The 21,646-nt window shown below is 38.3% G+C and overlaps 1 protein-coding gene and 1 long non-coding RNA gene across 2 annotated transcripts; both read right to left on the bottom strand.

Annotated features, from left to right (window-relative positions):
- Positions 1–1,067: 1,067 nt before the first annotated feature.
- LOC133645268 (uncharacterized) lies at positions 1,068–2,028 on the bottom strand. Its single transcript, XR_009824939.1, has 4 exons — positions 1,967–2,028; positions 1,833–1,883; positions 1,351–1,412; positions 1,068–1,243 (listed from the first exon to the last, which is right to left on the bottom strand). It is a non-coding gene; the product is annotated as an uncharacterized LOC133645268 (long non-coding RNA).
- Positions 2,029–4,443: 2,415 nt separating this feature from the next.
- Positions 4,444–21,426, bottom strand: LOC133645278 (uncharacterized; the record flags this gene model as incomplete). The annotated part of the gene is made up of 7 exons (XM_062040164.1): positions 4,444–4,539; positions 7,775–8,035; positions 8,243–8,335; positions 8,579–8,734; positions 8,879–9,931; positions 20,483–20,755; positions 21,337–21,426. Coding segments are annotated over 7 exons (2,022 nt in total), but the record flags the coding sequence as incomplete, so codon positions are not given.
- Between the last annotated feature and the right edge of the window lie 220 nt (positions 21,427–21,646).

The following is a 21,646-nucleotide window of genomic DNA, read 5'->3' as shown; positions in this document are numbered from 1 at the left end:
CCATCTTTTTTGTAGTTTTATTCCTTTTTTATTATCTTCATTATTTTCTGTATTGATCCTACACTATTATTGTGTTTTTTTTGTTACTTCTGATATGGCCTTGCCACGGTTTATTTGCTTATTTATTTATTTATTTTTTGTGTCTTTTTATTTTGTATTGTTTTACATCTGATCAACTTCTGTGACTTTCCTTTTCTTTTTTAAGTGTGTACAGTGGAGAGGTCCTCGAGAGGTGATCTTGGGATCACTTCCTGAGGATCCTTGATGCCGAGGAATGTCCATCCACTATGGTCTGGATAGCCTGTAGCTGATCCTGAGCCAGAGCGGGATGGATGGATATATATATATATATATATATATATATATATATATATATATACAATATCTGGGTATCTTTTCTAATACTGTTTATACTGTAAACCTTGAATTGTTAAAGTTTAAGTGCACCTCTCTCCTCAAGTGTGCATGTGAGTGGGTATGAGTGGATGTGCGATTGTATGAAGGTTTTGCGTGACCAAAGTATGACTGTTAAATGTGATTTTAACTGTAAAATTCAATACAAATATTTGCAAAAAAAAACACAAAAAAAACTTGTCAAATGTATTTTTTTTTACCATGAAAAAACAATTTAAAAAAAATATATATAGACCATAGTATGGAAAAAGGTTCATGTATTTGATAGACTTAGACATTCCTACTTTTAACTTGTCAAATGTATTTTTTTTTACCATGAAAAAACAATTTAAAAAAATATATATCTAAACCATAGCATTTCCATAATAGTATAGACGCATATTATTTTGCACACTCAATTATATTAGCAAAGTCAAATAAACCAAAGACAGAAGACTTTGCATCATTGATTTTATTTTTCACCCCAGGCTAAAAATGTTTGATCTGTAAAGAAAAAAAATGTTGTAACCTAGCCAAATACATTCCTTAAGCTCCCATAAATGTTTAACAATGGCAAGTATCAAGGTATTTTTCTGGCCCATAACAAGCAACCCTGTTCCTTGTTTCCAGTTCTGTTAATTTTCCACTGTCTAGAAAGGAAACAGATTGCGGTTCTTATAGGCACAATAACAATGCAAGATGTAAAACTAAGGTAATTGAAATAAGTGGAGGAATTACGCTTTAGTCTAGCAATAGTTGACTACAAGACTAATTAATCACATGACCTCTCACCTGTAGCCCTCCTTGCACTCGTCGCCGTTTTCTGTCCTGCAATCGGTCTTCTTCAGACCTTAGTGATTTAATGACAACATACATTCACTATGAAAACATTCATGTTGGTCTGTTGACCGTGAGTAAAACATTTTTTTTGTGATTTGTGATATTCAAAGCACTTACGGCATGGGGAAGTTCTGCAGGAGAGCGAGACACCACCATCTCCTCATTTGCAGCATGTTTTCCTTTGAAGAAGGAAATGCAGGAAGATGTTAATATCCATCCATCCATCCATTTTCTACCGCTTATTCCCTTCGGGGTCGCGAGGGGCGCTGGAGCCTATCTCAGCTACAATTGGGCGGAAGGCGGGGTACACCCTGGACAAGTCGCCACCTCATCGCAGAGATGTTAATATGTTGTAAAAAAAATAACACCTTGTACACTAAGCATAATGTGTCACGATTTACACATACCTCTCTGAAATCACAATTGGCCCCCATTACAATGTACAGAGTGTACTGTAAGTCAAGAGGTACTGCTTAATATAATGTCAGGCGTATTCCCAAGGATACATTTTTTTCAATACAAATTAATGTGGTTTTAATGTAGCAAGCAAACATTTTGACAGACAACAGCAATGCTATAACATGCTGATTTGGTCTTACCATCAAAACAAACACGCCACAGTTGTTGGAGCACCCTTGCTTTGTTAGGCCCTGAGGTGTGAACAATGTATTTTAATTAAAGTATGGCAAGAAAATAGTAAAAAGTTAGCAAATGCTATTATGTAATGTCTCACCTGGACATCATTCACACCAAGCTCTCTCCAGGGGCCAGAAGAGAGGCTGTGAGCAACGTGTCTGTACAAATAATAAGTCAAATAAAAGTCACTCAACTTCAATCAACTTTTGATTGAAAAGCACGCATAAACGCTTGGAACAAAGCCTGAACTGAATAAGGAAGAGGTTGGAACTTCAAATCAAAAAGTTTTGGCTCTATTTTGCACATCATTCAAATGAGAAATGTGACATTTCACACTTGATTTTATTTTTCGGTTGTTGCTTTCTACACTAGTAAATGATGACAGTGAGCAGAGACCTCATGTAGACTTCCCTAGTCTCCACAAGTTTTCAGCACACACTGCATACTGGGGACAGAAACTCCAAGACAGCCAGGAACAACTGGTAAAGTTAACTATTGTGCCACTGTGGTTATCTATGAATGTCACTCATATAATCATACACGTATTAAGACTTTGTTTTCTTCCACTAGCTGTCTCATGTCTTGGAGAGATGAGAGTAGAACCAGTCTATTCAGGTTTTTAGGGCACCTCCTGGACAGTGGTAGTTCTGTTTTAAACCACTTGTCCTTTGTTTGTTTTAATTAATGGTTCTGTTTTTATTTGATCTAAAATATTCCATCCCATATTCCAACTATTTTGATTCCTTAAACAGATGGAAACAGAACTATTTATCTTTTTTGAGACGGGCAGTTCTGTTTAAGCCTGTTATGAAAACTTTTTGATTTGAAGTTCCAACCTCTTCCTTATTCAGTTCAAGCTTTGTTCCAAGCGTTTATGCGTGCTTTTCAATCAAAAGTTGATTGAAGTTGAGTGACTTTTATTTGGCTTATTATTTGTACAGACACGTTGCTCACAGCCTCTCTTCTGGCCCCTGGAGAGAACTTGGTGTGAATGATGTCTAGGTGAGACATGACATAATAGCATTTGCTAACTTTTTACTATTTTCTTGCCATACTTTTATTAAAATACATTGTTCACACCTCAGGGCCTAACAAAGCAAGGGTGCTCCAACAACTGTGGCGTGTTTGTTTTGATGGTAAGACCAAATCAGCATGTTATAGCATTGCTGTTGTCTGTCAAAATGTTTGCTTGCTACATTAAAACCACATTAATTTGTATTGAAAAAAATGTATCCTTGGGAATACGCCTGACATTATATTAAGCAGTACCTCTTGACTTACAGTACACTCTGTACATTGTAATGGGGGCCAATTGTGATTTCAGAGAGGTATGTGTAAATCGTGACACATTATGCTTAGTGTACAAGGTGTTATTTTTTTTACAACATATTAACATCTCTGCGATGAGGTGGCGACTTGTCCAGGGTGTACCCCGCCTTCCGCCCAATTGTAGCTGAGATAGGCTCCAGCGCCCCTCGCGACCCCGAAGGGAATAAGCGGTAGAAAATGGATGGATGGATGGATATTAACATCTTCCTGCATTTCCTTCTTCAAAGGAAAACATGCTGCAAATTAGGAGATGGTGGTGTCTCGCTCTCCTGCAGAACTTCCCCATGCCGTAAGTGCTTTGAATATCACAAATCACAAAAAAAATGTTTTACTCACGGTCAACAGACCAACATGAATGTTTTCATAGTGAATGTATGTTGTCATTAAATCACTAAGGTCTGAAGAAGACCGATTGCAGGACAGAAAACGGCGACGAGTGCAAGGAGGGCTACAGGTGAGAGGTCATGTGATTAATTAGTCTTGTAGTCAACTATTGCTAGACTAAAGCGTAATTCCTCCACTTATTTCAATTACCTTAGTTTTACATCTTGCATTGTTATTGTGCCTATAAGAACCGCAATCTGTTTCCTTTCTAGACAGTGGAAAATGAACAGAACTGGAAACAAGGAACAGGGTTGCTTGTTATGGGCCAGAAAAATACTTTGATACTTGCCATTGTTAAACATTTATGGAAGCTTAAGGAATGTATTTGGCTAGGCTACAACATTTTTTTTTTCTTTACAGATCAAACATTTTTAACCTGGGGTGAAAAATAAAATCAATGATGCAAAGTATTCTGTCTTTGGTTTATTTGACTTAGCTAATATAATTGAGTGTGCAAAATAATATATGTCTATACTCTTTTGGAAATGCTATGGTTTGTATATAATTATTATTCTTTTTTTTTTCATGGTAAATGCTATGGTTTATATATATATATATATATATATATATATATATATATATATATATATATATATATATATATATATATATATATATATATATATATATATATATATATATATATGTATATATATATATATTTCCATGGTAAAAAAAACACATTTGACAAGTTAAAAGTAGGAATGTCTAAGTCTATCAAATACATTAACCTTTTTCCATATTAAGTCATTGTGCTGTGCCGGATCTCCGCCACCAGATTGGTTCCGCGGGCTCAACGTTGAGCCCGCCCACATTGAGGGAAAATAAGCCCCTCCTCGATCTGCGGGCTGCAGCCAGGGGTTACTCTTGCCACTTGCTCGCCGTCCCCGCCTCCTCGCCGCCATCTTGGGGCGGGCCCCGGCGCAGCACGCCCCGCCGTCGGTCCTCCGGCTCCGCCTTGCCACATCATGTTTCTAGTAAAACTCACAAATATTCATTATTTCAAGCATTATTAACCATTGTGCATGTTTGGTTTAGGAGTTATGTTTAAATAACTGTCATATTGAGTGGGAAAGTTATGCTGTCATATTGAGTAAAAAACAAATGTTTGTGTCTGCACACCTTCCAAAAGCACCTGTTTCTATTAAATTTAGTAAAAAACAACACATTTTTGTCTTTGCAAACTTTCAAAAGATAATTTTGAGACAAGTAATACTCACAAAACTTTGGCATGAAACCAACAACGTCTGTAGCAGGTTGCATGAAGCAAATAATGACGCCAGGTCGACTGACTGGCAAAGGCAGGTTTAAATAATGCCTTGATTAGTGCCCGTGTAGCAGGTGAGCGGCCGAACACTAATCAGAGACAGGTGAACATAATTAGCAACCATGGCAACCAAAACAAACTCAGGGAGGTGCACACACCAAAACTAACAGAACATAACTACACAAAACATAATCTAGACCACAGACCATGACATATTGCATGTTTGGTTTTGGAGTTATGTTTATATAACTTTTATATTTAGTATGACAGTTATACTGTCATATTGAGTAAAAAAAAATGTATTTGCAAACTTCAATCAATCAATCAATCAATGTTTATTTATATAGCCCTAAATCACAAGTGTCTCAAAGGGCTGTACAAGCCACAACGACATCCTCGGTACAGAGCCCACATACGGGCAAGGAAAACTCACCCCAGTGGGACGTCAATGTGAATGACTATGAGAAACCTTGTAGAGGGCCGCATATGTGGGTAACCCTGGGGAACTCTGCATGTTACCTTAACATAGTCCGAGGTCACATTGTTATGGGAGACACACTGCATCCTGTCAGTAAGATAAGAGTTAAACCAAGACAAAGCTAAGTCTGACATCCCAATACGCGTTTTGATACGTTTTGAAACTTACAAAAGATACTTTTTCTAGTAAAACTCACAAATACATTATTGCAGGCATTTTTAGGCATTTTGCATGGTTAGTTTAGGAGTTGTGTTTGTATATTTTGTATTGCTTTTTTTTTTTTTGCATTATCTCAGGATCCTAAGTACATTGAGTAAAACACTTTTTTTCTACTAAATTTCACAGATATACATCATTGTAGTCATTTTTAGACATTTTGCATGTTTGGTTTAGCAGTTATGTTTTAATAAATTTGTATTGCTTTTTCGCATTATCTCAGGATTCTAATCACATTACTGTCATAGTGAGTAAAAAAATAATTTTTGTATTTGCAAACCTTACAAAACACCTGATTATAGTAAAACTCACAAATATTCATTATTACTGTCATTTTTAGGCATATTGCGTGTTTGGTTTTGGAGTTATGTTTTTATAACTTTCATATTTAGTATGACAGTTATACTGTCATATTAAGTAAAAAAAAAAAAAAGTATTCGCAAACCTTACAAAATATAATTTTTCTAGTAAAATTCACAAATATACATTATTCCAGGGATTTTTAGGCATTTTGCATGTTTGGTTTAGGAGTTATGTTTGAATCCATTTGTATTGCTTTTTTCACATTATCTCAGGATCCTAAGAACATTACTGTCATATTGAGTAAAAAAGTCGTTTTTGTGTTTGTAAACCTTACAAAAGAACATGACTATATTATAACTCACAAAGATACATTAACACGGGCATTATTACATATTACATGTTTGGTTTAGGAGTTATGCTGCAAACGCATTCTTTCCTGATTCTAAGAAAATTACTGTCATATTGAGTAAAAAACTATTTTTTGTGTTTGCAAACCTTACAAAAGCAAATGTTTCTTGTAAAACTCACAGAGATACTTTAATAGAGGCATATTTAGGCATATTTCATGCTGGTTTAGGAGTTATACACTGAAAAAAATAACATACGATTTACTTAAAAAAATTATTGTAAGTATTTGCACGCAAATGATTAAAGTAAAATTTAATGCTGCAATATCAAGTAACACTCACTTGCCAGTATCAAGCAAATTCTACTTACCATATAACATAACATTTGTGAAGACATTAAGTAACAGTTATTTAATTACATCCAAGTTTTAAGTTATATTTATTTAAACAAATTAAGTAAAGTCTACTTGTTTTTTGTCGGCATGAACATAATTTTACTCAAAACTTTAAGTACATTTTATATATCTGTAGTATTTGCTGTTATAAAGTAATTCAGTAGATTTTAATTATTTTCTTGTGCTTGACATTTTAATTTACTTGGTTGCATTACGTTACATTACTCACTAAAATTAAGTAATCATTGCCAGTTTTCTTTTGATAAATGTTACCAAATAAATTTAACCAATACTCTATGCATTTAATATATATGTATCACATATCACACAACTAAATTACAATGCAATTAAACAGTTTATTTTTATTCAATCTTACAAACCTCTGAAACAGAGTTTCTACATTCATTGCAGAAATATAATACTCAACAACTTCTGGGAGAGGGTCAGGACAGAAACCGCCTCTTAAACTTTGAGCAGTGGTGTATGGATTATGTATACCCCTATTTAAATGGGGGGAAAAACAGAATGTACTGTACAAGTACTGCGTTAATAGTAAAAGTGCATTATATTGTACTGCATTAGAATTTGTACTAACAGTAAATTAAAGATGTATCTCCAGCAAAAGGTATTCAAAGTAAATAGTAGTAATAGTATATTTTTTAAAGAAAATATCCAAAGGTTGGTATGACTGGTAAACAACAAATACACAGTATTACACATTATACACCAAATCCAACATTGATCTGTTAACATAGTCACTTCTCAAATATGCAATTAAAATCTTACAAACCTACACACTGAAAAAGTGCAATTTCAACATTTGAACCAGTCCTCTGACTAGTGCACTTTTAAGTATGCAATTAAAACATTAATGAAATAAAATCAACAGAATCAACTAAAAATAAACAGCTTAAGGTGTCTAACCATTCTTGTTGAAGAATACAATCTTTACTGTCATTAACAGATACCTTATTTGACAAAAAATTAAAAACATTTATGACAGGCAACCCACTAGTAAACCAAGATGAACTGGAACTCAGTGCTAATTCTTGGCATGTCTTCACAAGAGTCCATACATGATGCTACGTCCTCAACAAGGGTCCATAAATGTTGTCATTTTCCTCCTCTAGGATGACAAAGTCATGACATGCATTTAGGAAAGCAACTTCAACTTCAAGGTGTTTACTTTTGGGGACAGTTTGAATCCATCCAGCTCCAGCACGAGTTTTTGGAAGACTTCAAAAGTGTAGCGCAAAGTGGGAGGGTATGCCAAGTTCAGGGCATAAATCAGTCCCATGAGCAGTGAGCAAGCTTTCGCAGTACTGTTGCACCCTGGCAAAATCTCATGGCCTTCCACAAGGATGGAGACATCGACTGGATCCTCATCAGCACCGTGGACGACGAGAATTTTGAGGATGTGGTTACTGACATCACTCCGGCTGTCCTCCTGCTTACAATATACAACAAAAAAGAAGAATGTTATTGAGAAACAAATAATAGAACTGCATGAATCATTCAAAGTGACTTCATTATCAGGGAAGAATGAACACAATAATACTGTATATGTTCCTTTGTCTGCTTTTCTCTTAACTTTAACATTAAATTAACCTGTGTCATTAAAAAATATTTTTAAATTATTAAAATAATGCTATACCAAGCAGTCTTCAAAAAGTTCCTCTTCCTTCTCGCCAAGGTACAGTATAAGGCTGCGGATAATGGTTTCACGCCTCATCTCAATGCTCTGTTTCTGTGAACAGATTAAGAACATGAACATAACCATTATACATACACAATGAACTGTCAAGTGAAAACACAAGTGCATATATTTGCTCGTGTTTTAAGTGCATGGACCCAGAGCGTGCAAGGGCATGGAATCTACCAAGTGTGAGGCTTGTCCTGTATGTGTATACTGTATGTGTCTGTGAGTGAGAAAAAAAGTAGCTCCAGCTCCCTGTAAAACATATTGTATGAACAAGCAAAACAAGCACACCTGACTCAGTCTGTCCAGGAGCGGCCTCATCTTGATCCCCTCGGCACCTCCCTTGGCTTTCATCAGGGTAATACGTTTTGGTGTGTGTTCGTCCAGTTTGTGCATGAAGGTTCGCTCCAGGGGAATGGTAGTTGTTCTCCTGAATTCCTCCTTGATCTGAATGGACAAAAGATTCACAAGTACATCAATATTATTTTTATATAGATGTACATGCATGTTTGAAAAGAAAATTCATTAATTAATTATTGTTACAGCTCAATAAAGCAAATGAAATGTCTTAGGATTTATAGAATCACCTACCTCAGCTTCACAAAACAAAGCAGGCCATCTCTCTTTGAAGTCAGCAGCAGCAGGACTATCACTCACAACCTCGAGTCTTCGATAGGAAAATGTGTTGGCCATTTTTTCGTTAATTATTTTAGCGTTGTCCTTCTTCTTAACCTCGTTAAGGAGCTCCTGTCTGTCCCTCTCCAGACTGTCGTTGCTTTCTCCACTTGGATATGGGGGAAGGAAGCTCACCTCGGCTCTCTTCGGTTTCTTGCATTTTTTTGCAGGATATCTCTCGCCAGGGGCCTTCCTTTTCAAGGAGTTGATGTGAAGCTCGGGACAAGGGACATTGCCCCTTTTCAGTTTTCTTCGGAAATTGTCCATCTTCATTTTGAGACGATTCTGCCACCCATATGTGCCTGAATATGAGGTTCCAGGCTCCCTCAAGCATGGGTGTTTGTTTAGTAGAGCTTCTACAACTTCGAGTTGTTGAAGAGCACTGGGATAGGCCTGGTAGTGGTAGATTGCTTCTGCAAGTTTCTCTAGAATGTCAGAGTAGATACTTGGATCCTGAAGAAGTGAGCCATCTCGTTCATAAGCTTGATTTCCAGCTTCAAGAATCATTTCGACACCATATGAAAAGATGGGTATCACAAAATTGGTTGGCCATGGCTCTGATCGATACTCTGCTGAAAGTTGTAAAATAATGGTGTCAGATGAGCTGGCTGAGGAACTCTCATCTTGAGAAGACTGATCCAGCGGCACTGGAGTGGAGGAACCTGAAGGCTCACTGATAGAAGTCAATGTCAAAATTACAGATGGTTCTGTTTGAACTAGTTTGATTGTGTCCTTGTCATTAACCACATCGGTTGATGTTAGTGTGAAGAATTGATTATCGAAATATTTGTCCATGTGCATTACAGTGTAACTCCCTTCAAGTTTAAAATGATTCTGCGCAGCTGCCAAAAGTTCGTCTACAGTGCTAGGGATTCCATCTGGTAGGGTTAACTTGTAAACTTGTGTCTCTTCAATAACAACACATAGTTGAGTTGGGGCAGACATGATCACAGTCTTGGGCAAGCAGAACTGCAAGAGAGAAAAAAAGAAGACATGGTGTGATAACAAATAATAAAAAAAGTACTAAAAAAACAAATAATATATTTTCACACCCTGAATAATACATGACCTTCACAAATCAGACAAAGTATAAAAAAATAATATTTTTTACAAAACGGGAAATCATAAAAAAAAAAAATCTAATTCTATTTTATGTTGATTATTGAGGCTGTAAAGAAAGAGTGGTGCTTGTGTGCACTATGATATCAATAATAAACTTAAAGTAGAATTATCACTTTTGGGCAACATCAACAAAAACAGAAAATAATATTATTTGTGTCTGATGTTTTTTTTCCCCACAAAAATTCCAGTTTCTGTTAAAAATCTTAAAATATCATCTGCTTCTGCACAGTGAAGTTCTACCCGTCAACTGAAGGAATAAATAGAAAAACATGTAGGAAGGACTTGGGTTACTTTACCTAGTTTGACAAGCAGATGTGGTGTTTCAAAGAAACCATGCGATCGCCTTCCACTGCAAGTAGTCAATGGGTATGTGTCAGTGAGTTGTGACTGCTCAATTACTTTGACAACTCTTGTGGACTCCAACTTGAAACATCTAAAATGCTCAGAGTACCATGCACTTTGCAGTTTCACTACAAACACTAAGGTGTCATGAACAATGATGATTTGTAGTATTTCAGCAAAGTCAGGCAACCCAGATGTGGAGCCATATACCAACATCATGCCAACACTGTAACTGGTGCCCTGAAATTCTGCCTGGTTGGTCCTGTCTCCTCAGGAAATGTCTGTGATAGAAATTCCTGTACGTTCTCATTTACAACTTCTAATGGAAATCTTGACATCTTTGATACATACACGGCAGGCTTTTTTACAACTGAAGCATGGAGCTGGCATGCGATCATGGACTGGTGTTTGCTTGCCATAGACTTTAAAATGTTCCGAAAGCAACTAGTCTGTCTTACAATCTTCTTAAAGAATCGGTGCTTTCCTTCAATCCTCATTGTCCATAAAGACACCAGTGGGCCAAATGATTTGATGAGCTGGGGAGAGTGCTCTACAAAGTGGTGTTTTGGGATCAGGTTCGCTTGTGGAAGAACACTGTTAAATCTCTGTCTGTGCTCAGAAATCAGGCTATCGAGGAAACCAATGCTTTCATCTGTGTGAGTAGGTGACATAACCAGCTCAACAAGATCTTTGAGTGTCATCAACAACTGCCATGCTTGTTCTTCTTCCTCTACTTTGGAGCCAATCATAAGTGGAAGTAGCCTCAATAAGCGACCAATTTTCAGTTGCATTACCACCAATGGTTTTACCGCAGGGGTCTCAAACATGTGGCCCGCGGGCCAATTGCGGCCTGCAAGACGTTATTGTGACAGTTTAAACGTTAGTGCGGCCCGCAAGTTTTAAATGAATGGCGCTTGACAGCGTTGTGTGCGGAACTGAAGGAATCTACCAATCATGGTGTAATTTAAGGCTCTCAAAATTATCGAGGGCGTGCTGTGATGGCACTGTCCTTAGTATCCTCTAGATACTGTCACCGCATTATCTTTTGCTCCATACTAACAGGGTGCCGGCCCATACACATGTTGTATGAGGCTACTGCAGTCACACGTCAGTCATTGCAAGACATAGTTGAGGAACAGCCATACATGTCCACACTGAGGGTGGTCATATTTTATTTTATATATTTTTTAACACTGTTACAAAATATGCGCCACACTGTGAACCCACACCAAACAAAAATGACAAACACATTTCGGGAGAACATCCACACATAAACACAACATAAACACAACAGAACATATACCCAGAATCCTTTGCAGCTCTAACTCTTCCGGGCTACAAAAAACAACCCCCCCCCCCCCCCCCCCGCTACCCCCAACCCCCGCCCACCTCAACCCCATCTCCCGAATTCGGAGGTCTCAAGGTTGGCAAGTATGCATTGACGTCACTTGCGTGATGCAAGCAGAGAAACATTTTGCCGCTTTTTCCACGACACCCACACACGCTCTTCTTCCCTCCCTCCCTGCCTCCCTCGCTCGCCCGCCTGCTCGCTCCCGCCCCCGTTGTAAACAGTCCGGGCGGGGAAGACGAGCGGTCCAGTAGCTTCCAAAGCACTCCGCCGAAGGAGCGAGCGACAATACAAAAGTGTGGTGCACTGGACCGCAGCGCTGATACTCTGACAGAGAGTCGCTGGGCGAATCAGGACGTGTAACACGTTAGTGGTGATGTTAGCCCGTTCGGGGCTAATTGTGCTACCGTGACTGTAAACTCCACGGCAAGTTCCCCCCCCCCTCCCCCTCCTCTCCCCCCCCCCCTCCTCCCCCCCCCCCCCCCTCCTTCCCCCACCCCCCCCCCCCCCCCCCTCCTGTTGGCTCCAGACAGAGACGATTTTTGATGCAATATTTCTTTGTTGAGCACAGGCGCACCCCGACGTGTCTTATTTCATTTCATTTCATTTTTATTTATCTCCCTTCATTGATGTGCATCTTTGATCGATAGACAATTATACCTCAATTATTCAATTATACATTTACACACCAATGCCTGAGAAGGAGCAGGATGCAGAAAAATCGTATATTTTTCTGCCCCCTTCAACATAATACGTAGTCTTACTTAATGATATCATATAAACCAACAATTACATCCAAATATAACGAAAACAACAAAAAAAAAACCACAAAAAAACACAAGAAGTGCAAAACTTTATGATGTACAAACCAAACAAAAAAAAACAAAAGAAGTAATATACACCTCATGGGATGATACAAAACAAATACAAAACCAGGCAAAAAATAAGTAAAATAATAAATATAAAGCAAAATGTAAACACTTATGGCTGTCCATATGATTTTATTGTTCTGTCTTTATATATATTTTTAATTGGAATATATTTACAATATTTTATCTCATTGTAAAGAGAATTCCATAGTTTAACCCCCACCACTGATATGCACATTTGTTTTAAAGTTGTCCTTGAATACTGATGTTGGAAATGACCTTTTCTTCTATGCTCTTCATTCTCACAAGTGATGACAAACATGTTTTGTAAATTTGCTGGTGATGTTTTACTTTTAGCCTTAAACATGACACATAATGTCTGTAACTTTACTAGCTCCTGTAATTTCAATAAACTCAAATTAATAAATATGTTAGTGTGTTCTAAGTAATCTACTTTATGAATAATCCTTATAGCTCTTTTCTGTAGTTGATACAGAGAAAGTTGCGGTGCACAACAAATACAATTTGAAACGTCATTATACAACTAGACATGCTGAAGAGTATGCAAAATACCAGGGAGATGAGAGAGTGAACCGGGTTGCAAATTTTAAAACCAGTCTACTGAGGCAACAAGATTTCGTCAAGAAAGCAAGCAAAAAGAGCGATGCAGCAGTCAAAGCTAGCTACATGGTGAGTGAGATGGTTGCTAGGGCGGGAAAGCCATTCAAAGAAGGTGAATTCATTAAAAAGTGCATGTTAGATCTTTTTTAAGAAATCTTTTCTTGCGGCCCAGCCTCACCCAGTTTCTGCATCCAGTGGCCCCCAGGTAAATTGAGTTTGAGACCCCTGGTTTTACGGGAGGCAAATGTTGGTGGTTTAACTTGGGGACAATTTGTCCTGTCTTTCCACTTGTATGGAAACTGTTTGATTATTTTATTGAGCTCTTCAAGAGAGAAATATTTTTTCTTTATCAAAATATCTAAACACAATGCCAGTTCTAAAGGTATAATACCCTCAAGTAAATCATGTAATACATCAGGTGGGTAACCTGTTGTCACATGAAAATGATTTAATCTTTCAGTAATAGTACACTGTCCTTTAACTCCACGACTATGAGTGTTACTAGTGAATGCTGCTTCAATGTCCAACTTGTGATGCTCTTTTGTTCTACCTGGGAATGCTCCTGTCCTGACCTCAAATTCCTGAAACTGGGCTCTCTCTCCTACACAAAATCTACAAACATGTGACCCACTGAAACTTTCAATAAACCCCCCAACTGAGTGGGCACCAAGGTTATCGGCAATCACAGAAAAAACAGTGCCCTTTATTATTTTTCCTAAACAGGGCACAAAAAGACCATCTTCTTCAAGTCTTTTCAAATCACTTAACAATGGATCTAGCACTTGGGGATAACCACATTTCTTAATGTCGTCTGCCTTGCACAAAACAGATAAGTAAATAGATGATAATGTAGACCCCAATACAGACGGAATATCAGCAAACACCCAGTAAACACCTGTTACCTTGTGCTTCTTACGAGATGTTCCTAATGGATTGCATATTTCAAAGTCATCACAGTAAAGTAGGAGTGAAAGCCTTAACTCTTCTCCACAAAGAAATGTGTTTTCCTTCAAGTGGGTACCATCATGAAAACTAGTGTACTGACATGAAGAACTACAATGTCTTACACTTTTCAAAACCTTCTCCTGGACGTCACTATTTTTCAGAACTTGTGACAAGGATTGCAAAATAGGTATATACTGAACGATCTTTCCTTCTTTCGCATCTAGTATATACTCAACAGGTTCAACAATAGAGAAATGTTCTTTTAAATAACTATTTCTCTTGTATGCCGTGCCAAGAGGGCCTTCTCCACTAAAGGCTACACTAGGAGGATTTAACTGGCAAAGGCTTTTTACTAAATCTGTGATCACCACTTCTTCAACAGTGCAGTTATGGTTTTGTAATTGACTATGGACAATATTTTTAATAACAGGTGCAGATGCTGAGCAAGTAATACATTGAAGCTCCTCTACAATCTCATCGATACATATTCTAGGCACATTGAATATACAGTCTAGTTTAAACAATAAGGAACCAAGCTCATCAACAATAGCCTGGACTAAATCTTCACCCTCTTGGACAAATGCTTCATCAGAAGTAACTTCACTTTCAATCAAACTACTACCCTCTGTTACCTCACTTGCCTGACTTGAATGTGTCTGGAATACATTATTTTTAAAATCTTCAATGCAGTGAGGATTGTGCTTCCTACTTTTATGTGAAGCAAAAGTTGAATATATATTCGTACTGTAGTCACAATCTTTAAAAACACAATTAACAGTTTTGTGCTTTTTCAGATGAGTCCCGAGGTGTTCAAAATATTGTTTCTCTGTGTTAAAACTACATGAATTACATACAAGACACGAAAATGAAACTATCTGCCCTAACTGTTGAGTCTGTGTATGATTTCTAGACCAGGGGTCGGCAACCCGCGGCTCCGGAGCCGCATGCGGCTCCTTGACCACTCTGATGCGGCTCAGCTACATACATACCAACCCCCCCGATTTTCCCAGCAGACTTATGGATCTCAGTGTCTCTCATAGATTACTCCCAGGGAAAAAATAATCCTATTTGCACTCTAATTACTAAAAGCAGGGCATGCCCTAATTGCACTGCAGTAATTGTCCTCTATAGCATTTACATACAGCATGCCAGTCCAGCCACATGTTGCATGTTGTTATTACTTGCGCACACAGGAGACAGCAAAGCATACTTACTCATCAGCCACACAGCTTACACTGACGGTAGCCGTATCAAACAACTTTAACATTGTTACGTTACAAATATGCGCCACACTGTGAACCCACACCAAAAAAGAATGAAAAACACATTTCTGGAGAACATCCCACCGTAACACAACATAAACACAACACAACCATTACCTAGAATCCCATGCAGCCCTAACTTTATACACCCCCGCTACCACCAAATCCCCCCACACATCACCCCCCCCCCCCCCCCTCTCCTTGCGTTGGTTGAGCGGAAGAGTTAGGGCTGCATGGGATTCTGGGTATTGGTACCGTCAGTGTAAGATGTGTGGCTGCTGACTTAGTACGCCTTGCTGTCACTTACTAGAGCAAGCTGAAATTGCATTCTACGTGTGGTCGAGCAGGTACACTGTTAGGGCAGACTGTAGAGGGTGCCAAATGCAGTGTCATCACGCTCTGATATTCAGGAGTCTCCCGGGAAAAATGAGAGGGTTGGCAAGAATGACGCTATCAAGCGCCATTCATTCAAAACTCGAGGGCTGCATTAACATCCAATTTCCACATTAAAGTGCGTGCGTGCGTCGGAGACCCCTGGTTAACATAGCACAAAGCATTTAAGCATTGTATGCGGCCAGCGAAGTCTCTTTGTAATCACAAGCTGATGCTCTTAAAGACCTCTGGCACTTCTGTCAGTAAATGTGTGTTTTAAAAACCTATTCTGGTGCATTTCTCCCAAACATTCAGCAGTATCGCCCCCTCATTCCCAATGCACATTAATTAACATTAATTCACTAACGTTAACGTTACTTCAGTGTCGCCGCCAAAAGTTTTACAGAGAACAATACCTTGTTCTACTATGTTGACGTCAGTTGATAAAAGTTATACCGTTAGGTTGGTGGTTTATTAATATCCTAACTTTATATTAGTTATCTTTAGTTTTTATCAGGAAAAACTGCAGCCCTCCCACTACAGGCCAGCACGGACCAATGTAGCGTTATGCTAACTTTTTTACTTAACTTACTTACTTACTTAACTTAACTTAATTAACTTATGAGCAGTTACATATCTTGCGTCAAACTACATGCAGACGTATATTATCACAAATTTAAAACAGAACGTAATAACTTACCTGTGGAATGACTTGCGCGCGCTACACCTTGCAGTGCTCTGTGAAGTGATCCTAACGGCCGTAGCAGAGCCAGTCGGCCAGAGCCTGTTGTGCTGTGCGCATGCGTCGTCGTGCATGCGTTTCAAAACACTAGATTTTCAGAGTTAATATTTTTAGGTTTATGTACGTACAACTATTAAACATTTAAATAGTATGAGGAAACATAAGTAAAACTTACTCTTCCCCCATAATTCATGTATTACGTTAATAAAATGTTTAATTTTACTTAAGAAACTCGAGTTCTTACTAAATGTTAAAAATACTAGGTATAAATTATGACAGTTACTCTAATAGAGTTTACAGCACCAAAAAGTCACTTTTTTCAGCGTACTTAAAACAACCTTTTCTTGCTTCAAACAAGTTTTTTCTTGGTTCTATGGCATTACTGTCATATTAAGGTAAAAACACATTTTTGTTGTTGCAAACTTTACAAAAAGCACATGTATTTACTAAAACTCATAATGATACATTAATACAGGCATTATTAGACATATAGCATGTCTAGTTTAGGAGTTATGCTTGAATAATTTTGTAATGGCCTCAAACGCATTCTCAGGATTCTAAGAACATTACTGTCATAATGAGTAAAAATCAAGTTATTGTGTTTGCAAACCTTACAAAAGCACATGTCTCTCGCAAAACTCTTAAATATACTATAATACATTTGTGTCCTTAGGAAATAGAATGCACAGTAAAATTAATTAAATATTAAAGATTAAAGTACCAATGATTGTCACACACACACTAGATGTGGTGAAATTTGTCCTCTGCATTTGACCCATCCCCTTGGGGAGCAGTGGGCAGCAGTGGCGCCGCGCCCGGGAATCATTTTGGTGACTTAACCCCCAACTCCAACCCGTGTTGCTGAGTGCCAAGCAGGGAGGTTATGGGTCCCATTTTTATAGTCTTTGGTATGACTCGGCTGGGATTTGAACTCCAACCTACCGATCTCAGATTCCCCAGGCCCTGCTTCCTCATAGGAAGACGTGCTGGTAGGATTGAGGAGGTCTTCGAAGTATTCCCTCCACCGATCCACAACCTCCGCAGTCGAGGTCAGCAGAACACCATCCCCACCATACACGGTGTTGACATTGCACTGCTTCCGCTTCCTGAGGCGGCGGATGGTGGTCCAGCATCGCTTCTAAGCCGCCCGGAAGTCGTTTTCCATGGCTTCCCCGAACTCCTCCCATGTCCGAGTTTTTGCCTCCGCGACCGCTGAAGCCGCACACCGCTTGGCCTGTCGGTACCTGTCTGCTGCCTCCGGAGTCCTATGAGCCAAAAGAGCCCGATAGGACTCTTTCTTCAGCTTGACGGCATCCCTTACCGCTGGTGTCCACCAGCGGGTTCTAGGATTACCGCCACGACAGGCACCAACCAACTTGCGGCCACAGCTCCAATCGGCCGCCTCGACAATAGAGGTACGGAACATCGTCCACTCAATGTCCAGCGCCTCCCTCGTGACATGTTCAAAGTTCTTCCGGAGGTGGGAATTGAAACTCTCTCTGACAGGAGACTGCCAGGCGTTCCCAGCAAACCCTGACAATGCGTTTGAGCCTGCCAGGTCTGTCCGGCATCCTCCCCCACCACCGCAGCCAACTCACCACCAGGTGGTGATCGGTAGAAAGCTCCGCCCCTCTCTTCACCCGAGTGTCCAAAACATGAGACCGCAAATCCGATGACACAACTACAAAGTCGATCATGGAACTGCGGCCTAGGGTGTTCTGGTGCCAAGTGCACATATGGACACCCTTATGTTTGAACATGGTGTTTGTTATTGACAATCTGTGACCAAAGCACATGTTTATAGTAAAACTCACAGAGATGCATCAATACAGGCATAGTTAGGCATATTTCATGTTCCAAACCCTTAACCCTAATGGACAACCCTAACCCTAACCAGACATTGTAACCCTCATGGGGAACCCTAACTGCATATTGAAACCTTAATGCAAAACCCTACACCTAACTGTCTTTGCAAACAGAATATCTGGATAGTTCACAGTGGGTTATGATGTTTGACCTCTCAACAAGTAGGTCAGGGTTTGAATCTCATGTGCAAATTTTTAATTTTTGTAATTGTTTTTTTTTTGAACAATTTTTAAATAATACACCTATTATTTTATTATTATTAGCCTTTATTTAACCAGGTAAAATCCCATTGAGATCAAAGATCTCTTTTCCAAGGGAGACCTGGCCAAGAGGGCAGCAGCAAGGTTACATTAAAAACAGTAAACAAATACATAAAACATCACATTTACGACATTAAAACTTGCTCACATAACACATGTGCATACAGACAAGGTAGACTGCAGTCCTTTCACAGAAGCTTTAAACTCATTCAACGTAACAAGGGTTTGAAGTTTAATATTCGATTGTAGGTTATTCCAAGCCTTCGCTGCTGAAAACCTAAATGCTTTCTTGCCCAGTTCAGTTCTTACTTTGGGGACGACAAATTGCAGAACATTCATTGAACGAAGATTGTGACTTCCTTGTTTCTTTATTAAAAGACAAGACAGATAAGATGGAGTGATACCCAGAATGGTTTTGTAGTTGAAAACATACCAATGATTGAGGCGTCGAGCACATAAAGATGTCCAGTTAACCATTGAGTATAATACGCAATGGTGAGTAAGGGGAGCGCAGTTGGTGATAAATCTCAGTGCACCGTGGTACACACTATCCAGCTTGTGGAGACAACCAGCAGTAGCATTCATGTACAACACATCTCCATAGTCAATAACAGGTAAGAAGGTTGTTTCCACCAAGACTTGTTTCTATGATAAAATCCCAGTAAAAGTTTCAGTTTTTTTACAACATACTGAATGTGCTCCTTAAAACTCAAGTGGTCATCAATAAAAATCCTAAATATTTAAAAGCACATACTAACATAATTTACCTGAGTAATAACCAGTGAATTACCCTGGTAAATCCACATTTAAAAGTCCGAATGAAACATTTATCAACCCTAACTACAATAAAATACTAATGGGAAACCCTAACTGTACATTAAAAACCTACTGAGAAACCCTAACCATAACTGTACTTTGAGGACAACCCTAACCCCTCACCCTTAACCTGAATGGACAACCCTAACTTTATATTGAAACCCTCAGGGGAAATCCTAACTGCATATTAAAACCCTATTGACAAATTGTACACTGAAAAAAATGTGGAGTGCCATTTACTTAAAAAAAGCTAGGTAACAATTTCCACACAGAAATCCTTTGTAACTTTTACTTAGGAAATAGTCAAGTAAAGTTTACTTGCCAGCAATAATTATTTTTTATCAAAAACACTCAAGTAAACATTACTAGAGATTTTCTTTCTTAGAGACAAAATGTACTCACTCTTTGATAGTAAATTTTACTCAAAACTACCTTTGTATCTACTTACAAAACCCTTATAAAAATGCTTGATTTTCAGGATAATTTATCTAGTTTTTCTTTACTTTATTCGCAGCAATATTTAAGTAATATTTACATAATATTTAAGATACCACCTACACCACTATCATAATATGAATGTGTTGTATTTTTAACATGGCCTACTGTTAATTAAATTAAATTATCTTAACACATCTTCTACAAATATAAAATGATAACATACTTTCAAACAAGAGCACCTTTATTACATTTTCCAGCAGCATTACCAGACAAAACATTATAAAACAGTGATTTTTTTGTTTTAGAACATTCACAATAATGCGAACAATTACAGGTAAAAGACCCAATAAAATGTCCTGAATTGTAACTTTTAAGCACAACAGCAAAATCTTTCAACAAGTTAAATTGACAAGCGTCATGTACTGCTTCCACACACCAAAGAACAGCTATATGCTAGAACAGCATATGTATACTGTGGAAACACTCACAGTAGAAGTTTATTTCGCAAAGACCGTACCTTAGGCGACATTTCCAGAACATCCAGCTCTAGAAACAGCTTCTGAAACACTTCAAATGTGTATTTCAGTTTCAGTGGGTAACTCAAGTTCATGGCGTAGATTAAGCCCATGAGCAGAAGGCAAGCCTTTGCCACGGTTTTGCAGTCATCCAGAACCTCTTTTCCTTCGACGATGACTGACACATGGGCAGGATTGTGGCCTTCCTGTGCTGCATTTCCACTGATGACGAGGATCTTGAGGACATGATGAACAGAGTCTTTTTCACCTACATCCTGTGAAAAACACAAGATTCTGTGCTCAGGAGTCAATATTATACACATTTTTTCTCTTAAGTTCCCAAGAGGTGATTCATGATGTTAAAACAGCCAGTTCATATAACCTATACATACGGAGACCACGGCATTGGTTAAATGCTGGGGAAGTATTTAGGTAACTATTGATTTTATTTTATTTGATCTTTGTCTGGGTTAACCCAGGTTTGCACTTTAATTTGTCAGTGTACACTTGGGTCACTGAGGCAACCATCATTTTTTTCAACAACAGTGTCTAAAAAATCCAGAAGGTTGTTTTAAATACAATTTTTCATACTTTCAAAACATTTGCTTTTCAAACATTTCAGATTCAGAACCAGTTGAAAAATTGGGACACATTGCAATTAATTACCAATTTAAGTTAATGGCCTAATATTTGTTAATCTGAATACAAATGTTTTTCCTCATATATAGTGGCACATGTGACTTTTATGTAAATACATTAATACACAAAGAACAGAGGTTATAGTATCAGGTTGGAGAAGAGATACATTTACTATGGTGAGGATAATCATCAAAAATCCCAAATTTTCAAAATGTACCTGGCAGTCTTTGATCAGCTCCTCTCCCGACTCTCCAAGGAACTCCATTAGGCAACGTATGATGAGATCTCTTCTGCCTTCAACATGTTGCTATAAAACAGAGAAGCAAATTTATTGCAAAGAACATGTATATGCAAACAGATACACAAAGTTCACTATGCCATGTAAAAGGCAATGTAATTAAATTATATTAATTTATTTATTTAATGTGAGAGAGAGAGAGAGAGATAGAGATAGATAGATAGATAGATAGATAGATAGACAGAGAGAAAGCGAGAGATATAGAGAGGTAGAGAGATAGAGAGAGCGT

The sequence above is a fragment of the Entelurus aequoreus genome, unplaced genomic scaffold, assembly GCF_033978785.1.
Source record: "Entelurus aequoreus isolate RoL-2023_Sb unplaced genomic scaffold, RoL_Eaeq_v1.1 HiC_scaffold_29, whole genome shotgun sequence".
Lineage (NCBI taxonomy): Eukaryota > Metazoa > Chordata > Actinopteri > Syngnathiformes > Syngnathidae > Entelurus > Entelurus aequoreus.
The sequence above is the reverse complement of the archived record's forward strand: the minus strand, read 5'-3'. Positions and strand labels throughout refer to the sequence as shown.